This window comes from Panulirus ornatus, chromosome 73 (genome assembly GCF_036320965.1).
Source record: "Panulirus ornatus isolate Po-2019 chromosome 73, ASM3632096v1, whole genome shotgun sequence".
In the NCBI taxonomy this organism is placed as follows: Eukaryota; Metazoa; Arthropoda; class Malacostraca; order Decapoda; family Palinuridae; genus Panulirus; species Panulirus ornatus.
Genome location: NC_092296.1, coordinates 937,094 through 959,212, shown reverse-complemented (window position 1 = coordinate 959,212; position 22,119 = coordinate 937,094). Strand labels below are relative to the sequence as shown.

General features: G+C 38.6%; 1 protein-coding gene across 5 annotated transcripts in view; it reads left to right on the top strand.

Moving 5' to 3' along the window:
* Positions 1-3,783: 3,783 nt before the first annotated feature.
* LOC139748348 (uncharacterized) overlaps positions 3,784-22,119 on the top strand; it is a 32,494-nt gene continuing 14,158 nt past the window's right edge. The window contains exons 1-11 of one of the 5 annotated variants that reach the window (XM_071661420.1): positions 3,784-3,892; positions 5,444-5,628; positions 5,966-6,101; positions 6,774-6,969; positions 7,207-7,414; positions 7,902-8,018; positions 14,814-14,917; positions 16,140-16,267; positions 17,300-17,678; positions 19,417-19,671; positions 21,141-21,941. In XM_071661420.1, coding sequence (XP_071517521.1) covers positions 5,460-5,628; positions 5,966-6,101; positions 6,774-6,969; positions 7,207-7,414; positions 7,902-8,018; positions 14,814-14,917; positions 16,140-16,267; positions 17,300-17,678; positions 19,417-19,671; positions 21,141-21,941 — 2,493 coding nt within the window. In that variant the 5' untranslated portion in view covers positions 3,784-3,892; positions 5,444-5,459. Of the gene's footprint in view, positions 3,989-4,012; positions 4,111-5,443; positions 5,629-5,965; positions 6,102-6,773; positions 6,970-7,206; positions 7,415-7,901; positions 8,019-14,813; positions 14,918-16,139; positions 16,268-17,299; positions 17,679-19,416; positions 19,672-21,140; positions 21,942-22,119 lie in introns of those variants that run through there. The other 4 variants (XM_071661421.1, XM_071661422.1, XR_011712641.1 and 1 more) reach the window with 4 other exon arrangements.

Genomic DNA, 22,119 nt, shown 5'->3' with positions numbered 1-22,119 from the left:
ACTCAGCGACTTAAAACATGACGAATACATATGCAAATATAATAGCATCATATTTCGATTGTCATATGCCTTTAAGTTCTTTGTTTACAGGACAACATTTTAAGTGATTCCAGATTGCTTTGAGCCCTCATTCTACTTTTTCCTTTTGATGTGAAAATTACTTAATTTCAGCAATTATTTATATAAACTGCCATGTCCGTAGTTCATTATTAATTGATTTAATGCGTATAATTATGCATTTTATTCATTACTGTGACAACTAGGCGAACCTTAAAATCAACCATTGAGTATGGATAGGTATAATGCACCTTCATTTTCATATATATGAACAAAAAGACCTTTCAAAAATGTTTTTAGACAAACACTTGCTTGTATCATCTGTATCTTGGTTGGTGAAGAGGCAGGTCAGCCTCATTAACTGTAGTGAAATTAGTGTGTCTTTAAATCATATCAAATACAAGATGTACAAAGGTTCATATCTTCACGTAATGATTTGTTTCAGTAAGTACAACTTGCAGTTTTGGGTAAAAGCCATTTTTTAATGCATGACAGATGAGCAAATAGTGACATCCATTGCTTTTATCAAGGTAACTTCATTACATAACGATTTATTTGTGGTCAAACATCCACTCAAATGCATGACTTTTTACACGAGTTCCTGAATGCGTCGAATGACGATCTTGTTTGGTATAATCTCCCCCTTACCCACCGTCATGCTTCACGGAGAACGGAACAATGAGCTCCTTGTGTGCTGTGTGTAGACTCAGAGAGAGGAACCCGGTAGAGGCCGTAAGAGAGAGAGAGAGAGAGAGAGAGAGAGAGAGAGAGAGAGAGAGAGAGAGAGAGAGAGAGAGAGAGAGAGAGACCCTCCTCCTTCAACAAGTACTTGATTGGATAAGAACCTCTTACGCCACTTACAGTTAGCCTAATATTTCACGATGTGTATCTCTCTCTCTAGCTGTGGTTGTCATGAACTGAAACCAACAATTGGACCTTGCCTGTGTGCCTGCTAGATCAATTCTTTTATTATCTGCCCTCGCTACTGAATTCCCTCGCGCCACGCTGCCAAAGAATCACATTGAGTGAACGAGTTTTAAAATGTTTTGGCCGGGTTGTCCCCTTGTTTGGCAATAGCAGTGTCTATTGTGGTCCGCGTTGAGTGCTGTAGTGGGTTGAGGGGGGGGGGGGGGGTTCAGGGCAGACACTCAAGTGGTAGAACAGAAACGTATCGCTTCTCTCGCTCGAAATTATTGACGAAGACAATCATACCATAACACTATTAGAACTCATGATATTTAAGGAAAAACATCCCCAAATAATAAAATAATCCAAGAAAACGTTGGTATTAAGAGTATTGAATGATCAAAAATATCAAGTAGAGATGTTCATGATGCGATGATTATATCATGTGAATTCTAAAGCAAGAAAAATTATAACTTCGCATCTCAGTTCTGTTTCTTGGATGTGGTGGAGGCAAATTCTGCCAAGACGCCCCTATCCGGGTACGCTCCGTTTAATGTATCACCTTACTCGACATACACAGAGACGCACATTGTGTGTATATATATATATATATATATATATATATATATATATATATATATATATATATATACAACAAAATCATTTTCAAGAGGCTCTCGAAGCCCAAGACTGCGTTACTTTTAGTAGCATGGAAACATAGTCCCCTCTGGAGTGAGTCTTTGACGAGGCTATTACTCGCAATGATACAGCCTGCATCCCTGTGAGAGCTTTAGTTTTTATGGCAGTGGCGTATGCCAGCCAACTTTACCTAAACACTTAACCGAAATGACAGCAACCGACTCTGCATTTGTTCTGAGGTTTTCATATTCATACGTTATAAATCGGGCTCAGTTAGCGATCAACTACTGCAATATACACACTCATGCTCGTCACCAAACCATCACACACACACAAAAAAAAGTTAGTCTACGTGGGCTACTAGAGTAATATCATAGAAAAACAGTTTGTTTACGTGGGCTACTAGAGTAATATCAGAAAAAAGTTTGTCTACGTGCGCTACTAGAGTAATATCATAGAAAAACAGTTTGTCTACGTGGGTTACTAGAGTAATATCATAGAAAAATTCAATATGTACACAACCTTCACAGCTTTGTCTGCAGTAAATTTGAGCATGAATATAAATTCGCTCATTTGAGAAGGGTAGAGTACACTCCACTGGCGTATTAATGGGACCAACACATGGGATTCTTCCCAACACCGAGGGTTCCATTATGTTCCCTTCGAGCCAAGAAGCATCTCTTAATTATTACAATAACGTCCTCCCAATGCTTTTACTTCGCCAATGGCAATAATTGGAGCGTCTGAAACACTCTTTCATCTCGCTATATAAGAACTGATTACATCATCTTATTGACATCTATCCGTTTACCCCATAGAAGAAAAGTTGTAGGAAATCTGATATATCATCCATTTGCGAGTTAAGATAGGCTAGGGATGAATGGAGGAGGCATCCAATTGTGGGGTTGGGCAAGGTTGATTATTAGCCTGTTTTAACCCCATACTTTCCCCTACGGTTCAATATGACCTGTTCTTTTACACCAGCTGAATGTGTATAATGCAGCTGTAAAAACCAATAATTTTCTTTTTCTTTTTTCGACATTGTAATCTGTCAGTTTTGTTTATGATTACGGCTTTACTTTCGTAGCTGTCTTAAGATAGGAAACGTTGTATAAATACGGTGGGGCAATTTAAGAAAATAACCAATTATTTTCATAGAAATACATTACTAATATCTCTGAATACGAGAGGACCATTGTGTCATTCACAACGCAACATGAAAGGCATCTCATATATTCTAATTCAGCATACTGACATACTTATCTGAACTGTCAACTGTACCTCGTCCTCACCAAGGTTGGTGCATCCCTGGGACGCCCCTCTCATGCCTCCCCAGTGCACGCCGTATCCTCAAGGCAAAATACGGATATCCGGCAACTCCATTTCGCCATGGGCGGAAGTAGTTTGCTATAAAGCAATCCATCAACATCTAAACAGTGGAAACTATTGAAGATTGTCTACTGCCGCACAACTGAAGGAGACTAATTACTGCATCTCATTCTACGTTTATCTACTTTACAACTTACTTGTACATTACAGACATCTTGATTTAAGTCTTGTTGCTCTAGGATTGTATCGTTGTGTATAACAAGCAGTTTCATAGTTTGTTTTTCGAATGTGGATTACATAGGAAAGTCTGTGGTCCGTACTGAATCTCAGGAGTACCAGTTTCTTTATGTGATTTGTTACGTACAAACACCATAGATGGATCAATAAATGACTAATTAATTTGGAATTAAACAAATTATGGTAAATATTTCTGATACAAATATAATGCAGTACATCAATGGAACGTGAAATTAATGTGTTTAAATAGAACATGAAATTATCCGTTTCACATGCTTTTAACTGAATCTTGACATGAATATCTTTATAATTAATTTTGCCAGATTTCCATTTGTAATCGGATGATGGTTTTATCCTCTAAAGACTGCTCTCGAGAACGAATTAACGTACAGTTCCCATACCATAAATTCACAAAATGGATTCTTTCACCTCCAATCAGGCTCCCTGAGGTCATTTCCATTAGGGAATTCCTTCTGAAATACGATGAAAAATGCTTAGGCTGTAGGAATGCTCATCATTTTGCCCTTCATACAATTTTATACAAGTGATTATTGGTTCCAGGGAGCAATTCTTTTACGAGCCTTTACGTGTTCGCTGGGAATGTTGTGCGTTGAGTAAAGTTCCTAGTGGTGGCTGTACTCACTTGAAATGTGCGCTGACGTCAATAACAACCAGGTGTTAAATGTCAAGTGGTTGTGTATGTTTTGTTTAAAGGTATTTAAAGGTATATAAGCTAATGTACGGTGTTTATATGTATATTCAACTCATAACCAAAGATTTGAGTTGTATGGACAGCATTTATAGGAAGGTGGATCAAACTGTGAGTAATATTACATGAAAGATTTGGTAAACTTGATTTGTGCCGGTTCTTGTTGACTCGTGTTTGGAAAAAAAAAATCAACAGAGGCTGAACTTGATGTGTATTTCTTCAAAATCCACACTGTAAGTTAATGAGGTGTTGACTTTGAACTACAAGACTACCAGAGGAGTTTACATATAAAGATCAAGGATGGGAAAACGTTTAATAAATGTTGAACAGAATATACAGTTGGAAGATAGTAAGCATTGGTAGTAATTTTTATATATATACTGTGCTGTAGGAAAGTACATGAATGATAGAGGGAAAGATATGACAAGGATTTGTTTTAAAAGATGTAAGAAGGTAATGAAGGATATTTCGAGGCCCAAAACAGGGATGAATAATGTCAGGATTTTGATGGGGACACTAGAAGCTTTGTGACGCTGAGAGTGTTGATATGATCTCAGAAGCAGACGTTTCTTGAAAAATGATGAAGAAAACTGACAGCACCTTTGTAGATGGTAGAATTCAAGGAAATGTTTTCCAGAATGGAGAGGTGATGTAGGGTGTGATTTAGATGGAGCACCTATAACAGATTAATTTTGATTTTTCTTAAAGTGGACAGGGCTCTGAAATAGACAGAAATTGTGGGATAAAAACTCAAAAACAACAGTTAACAGATTAATTTTGAATTTTCTTAAAGTGGACAGGGCTCTGAAATAGACAGAAATTATGGGATAAAAACTCAAAAACAACAGTTAACAGTGTAAATTGTTAATCTATAATGCATATATTGAAATCTTGCAAATAGTCAAAGAACAGGAGGGATGACTATGGTTTTTGGATGTCATTTTATAATATTGTGAGTACATTAGAAAAGTGACGGAAGAGGGATACGTGGTGTGAGCTAGCCATCAGAGAGGTGTATTAATGAAAATGTGTGAAGTTGTTTTGGCCATATAAAGCATATGGCAGATGGTATGTACATCATAATAATACATGCCATGATGGCCAAAGGTAAAAGATGTAGGTCACATGATATGGGAAAGTGCAAAGTAAATTAGGTAAGGGTAAAGGGTGGTACAAGATGCTGGAGGATATATATCTGATCTTGCAATAGTGTTACCTATTTGTGCAAGGGAATGAGTTTGTGAAAGTGGTGTGAATGTCAGTTCTAGTCTCGCAAAAAAATCAGTTTTCAGTGTGAAGAAATAAGAAGCACTTATTTACTATGGAAGCCTGTGTTTCAGTTTAGAACACTGGATTTGTGTTAGATACTTGTGAACTTGATCCAACCCCATTAAATTGAAATGGATTGGGAATAAATGAATAGATGCATAGTTTGGGAAGAGAATTCTACCCCATCTCCAAAGCTTTTTATGCCGTCAAATAGCTTTTTATACTTTTGTAGTCTTTGCAGTCAGTGTTTCTTTGTTTAATCATTTCCATTTGATTCATATCTTTGAGATTTTCTAGGACATATGATCACGCTATGGCTAAACCTGGAGCACATCGGAAATTCTATGACTTCACAACTTCCGGAGATAAGGAAGATTGCGGAGATAAGACAAGCAGAAGTCCAAAGGAGCTTATTAAGTATGTAGCAGAAAATATTACTGGAGCAAATACTGTTTTCTCAACACCATTTGGACCACGTAAAGGTAATATATTTGACAGCATTTATATTTTGAAGCTAACACAGTGCTATGGTGTTAGAGGGGGAAAAAAAAAGGGAGTAAATCAATTATTATTTTGATCATCCAGTAAATAGTTTTGTCTTGTATATGTTTAATAGCTAGGATGCTGTAACTAGGAAAGTGCTCATCAGCTGATGGTACAAATAGCCCCATACACTATGAAAGAATGAAACCCATCATGCAGTGTCTAGTAACTGCGACATATGTTTCCAGTTACATAACAAATCTTTTTCATAATGAAACTGCATACGATACATGGGAAGTACAGTGGAAGATTAATCCTGTTTACTGATTCTTTCAGTTGTTTATTGTGACTACATAGCCTCAGGGAGATCAGTGAAATTCATTGAGGAGTATATCAACTGTGAAGTACTTCCCCAATATGGATCAACTCACACTACCTCTTCTGTTACTGCTCTCCAAACAACTCTTTTCAGGTATCACTGAAAAGCAAATATTTAGAGAGGGAGAGAAAGAATACCTATCTACCTACCCATGAATACCTATGATGAGGTTTTGCTATGAGTAGGGATAGCTTGTATTTTATGCCCCTCTCGGTTTAGTCTATGATAAAACCTATGACAGTATCCATATCGATTACGGTTTTATGGTATCTCATTCAAATGTTTTACATCACAGTTCATTTCTCAGCCACTGTTTGATGTATAGTCATGACACTTTCATATGCAGATACATATTATAGAATGCCCCAGCATCCCACAAAAGGAATGTTTGCTTCATTGAGTTTGGTTTGAATTCAAAGAACAAGGGCACTGCTGCACTTAGAGTTGATTTTGTATCTGTGCAATAATTTAGTGAGATGTACTCCATAAACACTTTGTATAGGTATTTCCCTGAAGACAAGAAAGGTCCCCTAATGATTTCAAGGTCAAAAGATGTAAGGTCAAGGTAACTGCCTCACTTGTAGATGATTTAGTTTTAGCAATGCAACATCATTTCTACAAGGTAGATTTCATTATGACTTGACATGTGCATTTACTTTAGGACAAGGAAGCCCTTGATATCAAGGTTCAGATGATCAAGAATTTATTCAGTATTCTTGAAGAAAGCTGTGTTCATGTAACTCTAAGATCACATTAATTTTCTAGACATGAAGCTCGTGACATCATACGGAATGCAACTCAGGCATCAGAACACGACAGGGTGTTATTTGTAAGTAGTGGTGCAACAGGTGCTTTGCAGAAATTAATTCATGGACTGAAATTAACCGAGCCTCCTGTTGTATTTGTGGATCCATATGCACACCACTCTAGCCTGCTCCCCTGGAGGGAAATTGGGGCTAAGGTAATTAACAATCAACAGTTTTTATCAAATATACTTATCACACTACTCTGCTTCCCTTTTGACTCATGATAATCTTCAATTGATTTGCTCGTTTTTTGTTAAACCAAAGTATGCTGTCTCCGGCTTTTTATTTGTTATACAACTATGAATGATTAGGAATGACTGTTATGCTCATGATTTTAACATACACAGAATCTAGAAAAAGTCATAGGTATAAATTGTTGATTTTTCTAATAGGTTGTCCGGATACGCGAAACAAGAGTAGGTGGGATTGACAGTATTCACTTAGAGCAAATGTTAAAAGAACACCAGGATAAAAACTGTCGCTTGATTGGATGCTTCACTGCAGCCAGCAACATAACAGGGATATTAGCAGATGATGTGATTCTAACCATGCTTCTCCATAAGTATGGCGCATTAGCATTTTGGGATTATGCAACTGCTGGTAAGTAGAAAACTGTATTCATGTCAGTCATTGATAGGCTCTACAGATTATATGGGATGTCGCAGGTGAATAGTTGAATGAAGTTGAATGTGTATCTGAAAGTACTGTACAAGAGTATTATGAGGTCATATATCTGTTGATAGACAAAAAATGCTTATATTTCCTGAAGTAAACAGTCATACTGTGGGAGATATTAGGGAGATATATATCTTTGAATGCAGAAAACTAATAATAGCAAGGTTAGTGGACTAAAACATAAGAAGAACATTTGAAATTTAAGTCAAAATGATACAGGAAAGTGGATTAGAATAATGTTTTAATTTGTTATATCTAAATAAAATCACTATCTTTTAAGTCCATTTCCTCAGCAGTAAAAGGGAGTGAGTACTGAAAGTGTGCATCTCATGGGGAAACTGATTTAGATAAGCAGTTTTATGCAGTGTATTAAATGAGGGGATGGCACTTATATTTTGCTTCTCTTTTGCAGCTCCATATGTAGAGTTGAAGATGAATCCATTGGTTAGGGGAGATTCAGAGGGTCTTGCTCATAAAGATGCGATCTTCTTCTCAATGCACAAGTTTCTTGGTGGAGTACAAACTCCAGGTGTGTAAAGGTTTCATACTTACTTTCCGTTTTAGGGACCCCTTCTATGGGGCTCCTGTATTACTTTCCAAAAGTTAGAAGAAAGGAAAGGACCAAAAGGGGATCTTTTATCCTCTTTGGCTTAGCCATCTGTTCTGGAAACTACCTCACTCATGCAGGAAATAATGGTCATTTGTTAATGTATGTTGCCTTTTCATTAAATATGATAAATGCACTACTCCTAGGTGAAGATTAGTACTGAGCATTCTTATATTTTCAGCATAACTTCTGATAACAATTGAAACAGAAAGGAACCTTTGGACTGACTTGAGAATTAAAAATGAAGAATTTATGGCTCGTTGTTTTTGGTATTTTGATGGTTCTGAAATACTCATGAAGTGAGAGCATACACTGTAACCCAGTATTTAGTGAAGATACTATATGAGCCAGCCAGACTGGTTTATTATTGATTATATTTATTTATTTATTTATTTTGTTTTGTCGCTGTCTCCCACATTAGCGAGGTAGCGCAAGGAAACAGACGAAAGAGTGGCCTAACCCACCCACATACACATGTATATACATACACGTCCACACACGCAAAAATATATACATTTCAACCTATACATATATATATATATACACACACAGACATATACATATATACATATGTACATAATGCATACTGTCTGCCTTTATTCATTCCCATTGCCACCCCTCCACACATGGAATAACAACTCCCTCCCCCCTCGTGTGCGAGGTAGTGCTAGGAAAAGACAACAAAGGCCCCAGTCGTTCACACTCAGTCTCTAGCTGTCATATAATAATGCACCGAAACCACAGCTCCCTTTCCACATCCAGGCCCCACAGAACTTTCCATGGTTTACCCCAGATGCTTCACATGCCGTGGTTCAATCCATTGACAGCACGTCGACCCTAGTATACCACATTGTTCCAATTCACTCTTTTCCTTGCACGCCTTTCACCCTCCTTCATGTTCAGGCCTCAGTCACTCAAAATCTTTTTCACTCAATCTTTCCACCTCCAATTTGGTCTCCCACTTCTCATTCCCTCCACCTCTGACACATATATCTTTTTGGTCAATCTTTCCTCACTCATTCTCTCCATGTGACCAAACCATCTCAAAACACCCTCTTCTGCTCTCTCAACCACACTCTTTTTATTACCACACATCTCTCTTACCCTTACATTACTTACTCGATCAAACCACCTCACACCACATATTGTCCCCAAACATCTCATTTCCAGCACATCCACCCTCCTCCGCACAACTCTATCTATAGCCCACGCCTCGCAACCATACAACATTGTTGGAACCACTATTCCTTCAAACATACCCATTTTTGCTTTCCGAGATAATGTTCTCGACCCACACATTTTTCAAGGCTCCCAGAATTTTCGCCCCCTCCCCCACCCTATGATTCACTTCCGCTTCCATGGTTCCATCTGCTGCCAAATCCACTCCCAGATATCTAAAACACTTCACTTCCTCCAGTTTTTTTCCATTCAAACTTACCTCCCAATTGACTTGACCCTCAACCCTATTCTACCTAATAACCTTGCTCTTATTCACATTTACTCTCAACTTTCTTCTTTCACACACCTTACCAAACTCAGCCACCAGCTTCTGCAGTTTCTCACATGAATCAGCCACCAGCGCTGTATCATCAGCGAACAACAACTGACTCACTTCCCAAGCTCTCTCATCCACAACAGACTGCATACTTGCCCCTCTTTCCAAAACTCTTGCATTCACCTCCCTAACAACCCAATCCATAAACAAACAACCATGGAGACATCACACACCCATGCCGCAAACCTACATTCACTGAGGACCAATCACTTTCCTCTCTTCCTACACATACACATGCCTTACATCCTCGATAAAAACTTTTCACTGCTTCTAACAACTTGCCTCCCACACCATATATTCTTAATACCTTCCACAAAGCATCTCTATCAACTCTATCATATGCCTTCTCCAGATCCATAAATGCTACATACAAATCCATTTGCTTTTCTAAGTATTTCTCACATACATTCTTCAAAGCAAACACCTGATCCACACATCCTCTACCACTTCTGAAACCACACTGCTCTTCCCCAATCTGATGCTCTGTACATGCCTTCACCCTCTCAATCAATGCCCTCCCATATAATTTCCCAGGAATACTCAACAAACTTATACCTCTGTAATTTGAGCACTCACTCTTATCCCCTTTGCCTTTGTACAATGGCACTATGCAAGCATTCCGCCAATCCTCAGGTACCTCACCATGAATCATACATACATTAAATAACCTTACCAACCAGTCAACAATACAGTCACCTCCTTTTTTAATAAATTCCACTGCAATACCATCCAAACCTGCTGCCTTGCCAGCTTTCATCTTCCGCAAAGCTTTTACTACCTCTTCTCTGTTTACCAAATCATTTTTCCTAACCCTCTCACTTCTCATACCACCTCGACCAAAACACCCTATATCTCCCACTCTGTCATCAAACACATTCAACAAACCTTCAAAATACTCACTCCATCTCCTCACATCACCACTACTTGTCATCACCTTCACATTAGCCCCCTTCACTGAAGTTCCCATTTGCTCCCTTGTGTTACGCACTTTATTTACCTCCTTCCAGAACATCTTTTTTTTTTTTTTTTTTTTTTTTTTTTTTTTTTTGCCGCTGTCTCCCGCGTTTGCGAGGTAGCGCAAGGAAACAGATGAAAGAAATGGCCCAACCCACCCCCATACACATGTATATACATACACGTCCACACACGCAAATATACATACCTACACAGCTTTCCATGGTTTACCCCAGATGCTTCACATGCCCTGATTCAATCCACTGACAGCACGTCAACCCATGTATACCACATCGATCCAATTCACTCTATTCCTTGCCCGCCTTTCACCCTCCTGCATGTTCAGGCCCCGATCACTCAAAATCTTTTTCACTCCATCTTTCCACCTCCAATTTGGTCTCCCACTTCTCCTCGTTCCCTCCACCTCCGACACATATATCCTCTTGGTCAATCTTTCCTCACTCATTCTCTCCATGTGCCCAAACCATTTCAAAACACCCTCTTCTGCTCTCTCAACCACGCTCTTTTTATTTCCACACATCTCTCTTACCCTTACATTACTTACTTGATCAAACCACCTCACACCACACATTGTCCTCAAACATCTCATTACCAGCACATCCACCCTCCTGCACACAACTCTATCCATAGCCCACGCCTCGCAACCATACAACATTGTTGGAACCACTATTCCTTCAAACATACCCATTTTTGCTTTCCGAGATAATGTTCTCGACTTCCACACATTCTTCAAGGCTCCCAGAATTTTCGCCCCCTCCCCCACCCTATGATTCACTTCCGCTTCCATGGTTCCATCCGCTGCCAGATCCACTCCCATATATCTAAAACACATTACTTCCTCCAGTTTTTCTCCATTCAAACTTACCTCCCAACTGACTTGACCCTCAACCCTACTGTACCTAATAACCTTGCTCTTATTTACATTTACACACACACATATATATATGTATATATATATATATATATATATATATATATATATATATATATATATATATATATATATATATTTTTGCTTTGTCGCTGTCTCCCGTGTTTGCGAGGTAGCGCAAGGAAACAGACGAAAGAAATGGCCCAACCCACCCCCATACACATGTATATACATACGTCCACACACGCAAATATACATACCTACACAGCTTTCCATGGTTTACCCCAGACGCTTCACATGCCCTGATTCAATCCACTGTCAGCACGTTAACCCCGGTATACCACATCGATCCAATTCACTCTATTCCTTATATATATATATATTTTTTTTTTTTTTTTTTTTTTTTTATACTTTGTCGCTGTCTCCCGCGTTTGCGAGGTAGCGCAAGGAAACAGACGAAAGAAATGGCCCCCCCCCCCATACACATGTACATACACACGTCCACACACGCAAATATACATACCTACACAGCTTTCCATGGTTTACCCCAGACGCTTCACATGCCTTGCTTCAATCCACTGACAGCACGTCAACCCCTGTATACCACATGACTCCAATTCACTCTATTTCTTGCCCTCCTTTCACCCTCCTGCATGTTCAGGCCCCGATCACACAAAATCTTTTTCACTCCATCTTTCCACCTCCAATTTGGTCTCCCTCTTCTCCTCGTTCCCTCCACCTCCGACACATATATCCTCTTGGTCAATCTCTCCTCACTCATTCTCTCCATGTGCCCAAACCATTTCAAAACCCCCTCTTCTGCTCTCTCAACCACGCTCTTTTTATTTCCACACATCTCTCTTACCCTTACGTTACTTACTCGATCAAACCACCTCACACCACACATTGTCCTCAAACATCTCATTTCCAGCACATCCATCCTCCTGCGCACATCTCTATCCATAGCCCACGCCTCGCAACCATACAACATTGTTGGAACCACTATTCCCTCAAACATACCCATTTTTGCTTTCCGAGATAATGTTCTCGACTTCCACACATTTTTCAAGGCTCCCAAAATTTTCGCCCCCTCCCCCACCCTATGATCCACTTCCGCTTCCATGGTTCCATCCGCTGACAGATCCACTCCCAGATATCTAAAACACTTCACTTCCTCCAGTTTTTCTCCATTCAAACTCACCTCCCAATTGACTTGACCCTCACCCCTACTGTACCTAATAACCTTGCTCTTATTCACATTTACTCTCAACTTTCTTCTTCCACACACTTTACCAAACTCAGTCACCAGCTTCTGCAGTTTCTCACATGAATCAGCCACCAGCGCTGTATCATCAGCGAACAACAACTGACTCACTTCCCAAGCTCTCTCATCCCCAACAGACTTCATACTTGCCCCTCTTTCCAGGACTCTTGCATTTACCTCCCTTACAACCCCATCCATAAACAAATTAAACAACCATGGAGACATCACACATCCCTGGCGCAAACCTACATTCACTGAGAACCAATCACTTTCCTCTCTTCCTACACGTACACATGCCTTACATCCTCCATAAAAACTTTTCACTGCTTCTAACAACTTGCCTCCCACACCATATATTCTTAATACCTTCCACAGAGCATCTCTATCAACTCTATCATATGCCTTCTCCAGATCCATAAATGCTACATACAAATCCATTTGCTTTTCTAAGTATTTCTCACATACATTCTTCAAAGCAAACACCTGATCCACACATCCTCTACCACTTCTGAAACCGCACTGCTCTTCCCCAATCTGATGCTCTGTACATGCCTTCACCCTCTCAATCAATACCCTCCCATATATATATATATATATATATATATATATATATATATATATTTTTATTTTTTTTTTTTTTATTCTCCCTAAAATTTAATGATACTCTCTCACCACAACTCTCATTTGCCCTCTTTTTCACCTCTTGCACCCTTTCTCTTGACCTCCTGCCTCTTTCTTTTATACATCTCCCACTCATTTGCATTTTTTTTTTTTGCAAAAATCGTCCAAATGCATCTCTCTTCTCTTTCACTAATAATCTAACTTCTTCATCCCACCACTCACTACCCTTTCTAATCTGCCCACCTCCCACGCTTCTCATGCCACAAGCATCTTTTGTGCAAGCCATCACTGCTTCCCTAAATACATCCCATTCCTCCCCCACTCCCCTTGCTTCCTTTGTTCTCACCTTTTTCCATTCTGTACTCAGTCCCTCCTGGTACTTCCTTACACAAGTCTCCTTCCCAAGCTCACTTACTCTCACCACTCTCTTCACCCCCAACATTCTCTCTTCTTTTCTGAAAACCTCTACAAATCTTCACCTTCGCCTCCTCAAGATAATGATCAGACATCCCCCAGTTGCACCTCTCAGCACATTAACATCCAAAAGTCTCTCTTTGGCGCACCTATCAGTTAACACGTAATTCAATAACGCTTTCTGGCCATATCTTCTACTTACATATGTATACTTATGTACATCTCTCTTTTTAAACCAGGTATTCCCAAGCACCAGTCCTTTTTCAGCACATAAATCTACAAGCTCTTCACCATATCCATTTACAACACTGAATACCCCATGTATACCAATTATTCCCTCAACTGCCACATTACTCACCTTTGCATTCAAATCACCCATCAAGATAATCCGGTCTCGTGCATCAAACCACTAACACACTCATTCAGCTGCTCCCAAATCACTTGCCTCTCATAATCTTTCTTCTCATGCCCAGGTGCATATGCACCAATAATCACCCATCTCTCTCCATCAACTTTCAGTTTTACCCATATCAATCTAGAATTTACTTTCCTACACTCTACCCCATACTCCCACCACTCCTGTTTCATGAGTAGTGCCACTCCTTCCTTTGCTCCTGTCCTCTCACCAACCCCTGACTTCACTCCCAAGACATTCCCAAACCACTCTTCCCCTTTACCCTTGAGCTTCGTTTCACTCAGAGCCAAAACATCCAGGTTCCTTTCCTCAAACATACTACCTGTCTCTCCTTTTTTCTCCTCTTGGTTACATCCACACACATTTAGACACCCCAGTCTGAGCCTTCAAGGAGGATGAGCACTCCCCGCGTGACTCTTTCTTCTGTTTCCCCTTTTAGAAAGTTAAAATACAAGGAGGGGAGGGTATCTAGCCCCCCGCTTCCGTCCCCTTTAGTCGCCTTCTACGACACGTGAGGAATGCATGGGAAGTATTCTTTCTCCCCTATCCCTGGAGAAAGACATTTGACATATGTTGATCTTGAAATTTTTTCTTTTCAATAGGTGTTTTGATTGCAAAGAGGAACTTGTTTGAGAATCCCATTCCTGAAGTATGTGGAGGTGGAACTGTCTTTTTTGTTTCAAGAGATTCACATCGATATTTGCAGGTAAAATTTCCAGACAGTTTTAGTTTAGATGAAATTGTGATTAGAGGGGAAAAGTATTATGGAAAAGGAAAAAGATATGAACATAAACAGACATGCATACCTGTCATATTTTTATAAAGAATTTGCATAATGCAGAGTATATTATCAGATGTTGGATCAAAACTAAGGTAAGAGGATGGAATAATGTATACCAATCAAGGTATGTATAGAATTTTCTACATGAATTTTCTTCATGAAACATTTAGCTGTTTGGTAGAAAAAGCCATACATTAAATAGGCAAATATTGAGATAAATTTTTCTAAGAATTATCATATAAGTAGATCCCAAGATGAAATAAGGAATAGAAAAGTGCTTATTGATATTAGAAAAATCTGGAAGGGACTTGATTCCTACCTTCTAGGTTTTTTATGTAGAATTTATCCTTGTTTACCATTTTTGCATGATAGTAAGGTAGCCCTTGGAACAGACTAAGGATGGTCTCATTTGTTCACATCCTTCCTCTGTCTGTCTTGTATAATGCACCAAAACCAGAGCCCACTGTCCACAACTAGGCTCCAGAGACCTCTCTGTGATTTTTTCAAACCAGTTCATATGGCCCAGCCTTTTCATAATGTCACCCTCTGTATACCACATTCTTCCAATTTGCTTTGTCTCATTCATATGGCCTAGCCTTTTCACATTATGTCACCCTCTGTATACCTCATTGCTCTAATTTGCTTTGTCTCATGCACACCTCACATCTTCCTGCATGTTCACGTCCTGATATGTCAAAGCATCTTTCATTCCATTCCCCAACCTTTTCAGAATGCAGATATGTCTTGGTGTTGCAGGTGGTAGAACAAGACAGAGAAACAAATCGGAGTGACATGTTATACAGGAAGGTGATGTACCGTCAGTAGGTTGAATCAGAATATAATGAAGAAGCAACCAGAGAAATCCACTGAAAAGTCTATGTGGCTTGGCTGTGGTTATGGGGCTCTAGTTTTTGCTCATAATACATGGCAGCTAATGAGTTAATGTGAGCATATGAAGCCATTCTTTGTCTGTTCTTGATGCCTCCTTGCTAAACAAGAAATGGCAAACAATTATGGAAAAAGAAGAAATCTATATGCATAGTGCACAAGAGTTAGCAGTGATCTGAGTATCAGGTGCCTGTATGGTCTCAGCTACCATAAAAAAAAATCTGTATATATTATAAACAATCTTTAACTTTTGCAACAGGATCTAGAAACACGTGAAGAGGGTGGGACACCAGCTATTGTTGAGTCCATCCGAGCGGGGTTAGTGATGCAGATGAAGAATAATATCACTACTGATTTCATAACAACTCGTAACAGGCACCTCTCATGGTATGACAAGTAATAGTCTTCCCTTTAATCATTATTATTGTCTTGACCTTAAATGTTGTAAGATTTATTTTTAAAAATTTTAAGGGTCATGGTATTAACCAGGACCTCCTTTCAAGAGGATCTTGTATCACAAGACTGTCCTTATAGTAGTAAGGAAATAATGGATTCTTTTGGAGTAAAATTTTGTACTGTCAGTTATATAGCCTCTTCAGAGGTGACTTTTCACTCACAGGTGGAACATCAGGCAAGATTGCAAAATTGTCACTGACAGCTTGGCATCCATGCCCTCTATTAGCCTGCAGGGCTTTGGCTAGCAATGCTATAAGTTACTGCATGCATAGTATTCTGTCTCTGTCTCCTCAATCCCCAGGAATAGACAGTGATATTCAGTTTCTTGATTTTTGTATTATTTCCACCTCTGCTTTTGTGTCTCTTTTTGTGTTTTTAGGTACCTTTCATTTGAACTTTTATAGATACAACCCTCCATATTGTTGTTTTTATTTTTTAAAGTATATTTAAGTTGCAGGTACAGTACAGGGATGGTTACAGACCAAAATGTTTGTAGGATGTAGGAAAAAGGAAGTTTGATGTAGATAGATAAAATGATATTCTATTGAACTTGTGTTTTCATAAGATTTTAATCATCCTGTAGTGAATGCTACATCATATCATAATTAGGATGGATGACTGCTCATGCAAAGTTTTCACCAAATACTACAGCTACTTAACCCTGGGGATATGGGAAGAAGAATACTTCCCACGTATTCCCTGCGTGTCGTAGAAGGCGACTAAAACGGAAGAGAGCAGGGGGCTGGAAATCCTCCCCTCTTGTTTTTTTTAATTTTCCAAAAGAAGGAACAGAGAAGGCGGCCAGGTGAGAATATTCCTTCAAAGGCCCAGTCCTCTGTTCTTAACGCTACCTCGCTAACGTGGGAAATGGCGAATAGTATGAAATAAAAATGAAATAAACTACAGCTACTACACATGGCCTCATATTTTTATATGTTTTGAATGTTAGATACTTTTTTTCAGGAAACTTTCTGAAATGGTGAGGAACCTACCAGAAATCGAGGCTTTAGGCAATATTGATTCCTTGGAGAGACTGCCAGTTCTATCATTTGTTGTGCGGCATCCACAGTCTGGCCTTCTTCTGCATCATAACTTTATATGTGCTGTCTTGAATGATGTGTTCGGGATTCAAGCCCGTGGTGGCTGTGCTTGTGCTGGACCATATGCTCAGGATCTTCTTGGGATTGATGAAGACCTAGCTCAACGATTTGAGAAGTTATTGGTGGAAGATAATAGGTTAGATAGATCACACCTTCGTCGACAACATGAACATAGTAATGTGGAAGTGCTAAGGCCTGGCTTTGTCCGTCTCAACCTTCCATATTCAGCTTCTGATGAAGAGGTATATAATTTACTTCAATATTAATTTGTTATTACTAGATAATCTACTTTTTATGTATTTTAGTAGAAGAAAATATATGAAGGGAATTGAAAATTGAAGGAAGTTAATGACTGTTAGTGTTTGTATGGTGCAATAAGTAGAGGGATGAAGAAATAAATGGAAAGAATAAAATTCACACTGTAATAAGATTTACTTCAAAAAGTAATGTACTATTTGGTGAAGAAAATCTTAATTTTAGAGTTCATCTGAAGAATGATAATGGCAACTCAGCAGTTCAGCCTTTCCTTTTGAGTTGGTAAAAAATAGGTTGTTGACATACAACGGTTTTCCTGTGTGGGATCACTTTTTTTTTTTTCTATCCCGGGGAAAGAGTTTTACAGACTTAGGGTGCTATCACTTAACCTCATATAATTCCTTAATTGTAATTACTTAGTTTTATAATACAGGGATGTAGTTCTAGACTTATGGGGCCTCATCCCTCATACTTTACTTGCCCTCATACATTTTTTAGAATTTCTTTTTGGTGTCTTTATTCACAGTCTCATCATTTACCTTATTCCAGTTATAAAACTCAGTTTAAAAAGTTATGACCTTAGAGGAGGTTGCAGTCTAAAGCTCATGATTTATGATTTGAGGAGTTCTGTGATCACAGTTAATGAGATGGAACACTTTCCTTGACTTAGGAATGTATAGGAAAGTCACAACTAGGTCGAAGAGTGACAGGCATGTAAAAACAAAAAGGTGAAGAACACACATTGAGACATTTAACTATATGAGGCACAATGATTTAGAATTATTCAATGATGTCATACATACAGTCAGAAACTCAGTGCAAGCGAGCCACCCTAATGGACATAAATAAAGATGTACTGATCTAACCTCTGGAGCACCTGGCCAGGACCTGGCCAATGCATTGGTATCAAACCTCATGAGGCCAGCAGTGGGTCAGGTCAGGGTTTACTTATTACTGTGTATGATTAATTCTTATCATTGACTATTTAGAGTTGAGTTGTTTCAGTGGGTAAATGTTAGCAATTACTAGTACAGAAGCTGTGAGCTCATTGATTTGTGCCAGCCGATTTTAAAGAACTGTTCGCTTGTGACTATCACTGTGTTTTACAAATTGAAATCATGATCAGGTCTCTCATCATTCCTTTCTATTCTGTTTCCTGTGTCCATTCCCTCTGATTCAGTGAATCCTTAAGAATGGTACTGTAATGGTATGACAGCCCTATCATCAGTAGTAAATTGAACTGCTCTTGGGTTTTATTGAAAGTGCCAAGTGGCTTTCATGAAGGTTGTTAAGGTATTTGAAGACATAACTATCCCTGTCAGGGTGTGGTAGAGGCCAAAGGTGAGGAGCAACTTACCAACAATAGTTCCTTGTGCATCATAGCAGCTATTCTTGAAATATATTACCTGTGATAACTAAATTTCCATCATAGGTCCTGTAGTTGTGTGTGTGTGTGTATGTGTGTGTGTGTGTGTGAGATAGCTATTTGGAATTTAAGGCAGTTTCACAAGGGTTTCCTCATCTCTGATCCTTGTATAAATGCACCATACTTTTACTCCATGTGTATGCCCTAGTTTAAGCCAGGTGTGTACTTGAAGCTGATCATGTGATTTTTTATTGTCTTTAGTTGTAATCACTGTTTTTGCTGGTAATAGAATTAATTTTTCTGACTAAATCAGTTACTTAAGTAGCTGAAATATGTAGTATACATTTTTCCTTTTGTAGGTTGAGTTCATCGTGAGTGCAGTATGTGAGGTGTGTAAAAATGGGTGGCATCTGCTTCCACAATATAACTTTAATCCAGAAACTGGCGAATGGAAGCATCATAATAACCTGGTCTTCCGGGAAAGACAGTGGTTGCAGAACATATCCTATGCCAAAGGCTTCTTCTCCTACCATAGAAAGGACAGGTGTAGTGATGCCCCAACCTATAAAGATTGTTTAAAAGAAGCAATTGAAATAAATCTTCAGGGAGCAAAGGTTCGTGCTAAGTATTGTTTCTTTGTACTGCTGGTTTTAAGACAGAATTTAAGTCAACTTTAAAAGTCAGGTATTTCAGTTTTAGTATGTGAATTGAATAGTTTTCTGTTAATTCAGGAAAATGTAACCACAATAGCTTGCATTGGGTGTTGATAAACAGAATTTGACTAGGTGTCAGGTGTGAGCAAATTTAACATCAACTCACCTCAAATGAGTAGAAACCATTTGAGAGCCAGTTACAACCTGTTATAGCTGTTTGTTATCTCTGACTCCATTTCCAAGTAAATTGGCTGAGTCAGGTGCAGGTGCATATGCCATCAGTTCACACACACATATCCTCAGCTGTTTTTCACTGCAAAACACTTATAGTTCTGAGTGTCATCATTCCATGGTAACACAGCTTCATGCCACTCACCGTAAAAGAAACCATTCTTTACCTTTCGGAGACATTAAATGAAATGAAAATTAGATGGGCTGATTTTAAGGTACACCTAAACATTTACATGGTGAAACAGAATGGAAGCTGCCATTGCTGTACATTGTAAATGAAGTTAGGTAGAACAAAAGGTTAATTTCTTCACATTAGCTTGAGGATGATGGGAAAAGTAAACTGGGTGAGAACAGTACTTCTAGCATTAAAGGAGAATGAAGTATATGTTTGGAGAAGAATTAAGAGTTATGGTTTTCAAGTACTTGGGAGTCATTATCATCAGTAGAATTGTCAGTAGAAGGACTTAATTGACAGTAGAATTTAGTTTCAGAATTCTAGGCACTTACATGTGAAAATGAGGGTAGCAGAGTTGAAATAAGAGTATGGCAAGAATTATGAGAATAGATAGAAGGATGAGGATGTGAGAAAGATGTCACTGTATATCTGTGTGAGAGTGCTTTGAGAGGTAGGTAAAGATTTATGATAGTGTGGTTAAAGTTACAAGAACCTCGAGGTAGACCAGGGAAGAGATAGACAGATGTAGTATGTGAAGTATTTGAAAGCTGGGGGTATATCAGATAAGAATACCAGTAAAGGCATTTTTTTTTTCTTTTTTTTTTCTATCAAGTTGGAAATGTAAATGTAGACACTCATCTACTCTGATATGTTATTGTCTGCCACTTGGTTAATTGAGTAATGGCAAGTAATGGAAAGTTAAGACTGCTACCTGGGTCTGAGGAGTGCAACTTGACAACCACTGAAGTGCTGGCTCACTACACAGGTATTACTAACGCTCCTGATACCCAGGCAGTTAGTACTGGTAATATACCTCCCTGCTCATTGGCTACCTACCAACTACTACCTACCTTTGGGATTTTGTATATTTTTTGATTGGAGATTACTGTGTTTTATCTTAAGCTGGAAAATGAGAGAAGGCTCTGCTTCACTTTTGTATCATTATGTGTAATGTATAATCATTTATGGTATGTGCTTACTGCCAGTTTATTTCAATACTATCATTCACCTACTTATGTTTCAGGCATCTCAAAAGCGGCAACTTCCAGAGGACACTATCCTATTTCAAGATGAAGCAGCTGAATTAAGATGGTTCTTACTTCCAAGTGAAGCACAGCATATTCTTCAACTGAGCACTTCATCTTCACCTTGCAATATCAGTACTTGCCCTCCTTTCACCCCTTTGAAGTATCCTTTGAAGGATTCTGAATTATTTGGGAGGCCAGACTTCATATGGCAACCTACAGAGAGTCTTAAACATACATATGTGTCAGACAAAGTTATCAGTGGCATTCAGAGTTATGAAAATGACAGTGATGAAGAAAGGACTTATAAGCATTGTAAAGATACGGTAACAATTGAAAATGATTCAAGAACGGATACCTTACAAGTCGAAATGATAGAGAATAAGAGATCTGATGATGAAAGAATTAGTATGTCAAAATGTGACATGCAGCAGCATGATGATTCATCCTCTAATATGCATGAGTATATCAAAAGTGTTGCCCTAAGAAATGAACCTGATGTAAATTCTAGTGTAAAAGATGGCACTGCTACTTTGAATGAGAGTTGTACCACAAATGGTTTTACTACAGAGGGAGATATTTCTCCAGAAAAATGGAAAGACATTGAGAAAACTGGTGATGAAAAATCATATAAATCAAATTCCTTGGAAAACAGTATTACTCTAAAGAAAAAGCCAAAAGTAGTATGTGAAGACCTAAAATGTTTCATTAAGAGGGATGATGCACTTCCGTTAAGAAATATTTTAGTGCAAAATAAATGGCATTCTCCTCCGAAGAACGTATTCAATCCAACTATTGAAGTAAGTTTTTTGTTTGACACTACTCTTGGCCCACTGATACTTTGTTAAGGTAAGGCAAAAAGAAAAGATAGCAATCTGGATTAGGGAGGGAATCTTTTATTAGTCTTTTATTTGCTTGAATTATATTAAGAAAAAAATGGTAGTAGCTGATGAATAATGAACAAGGTTAGGTAAATAT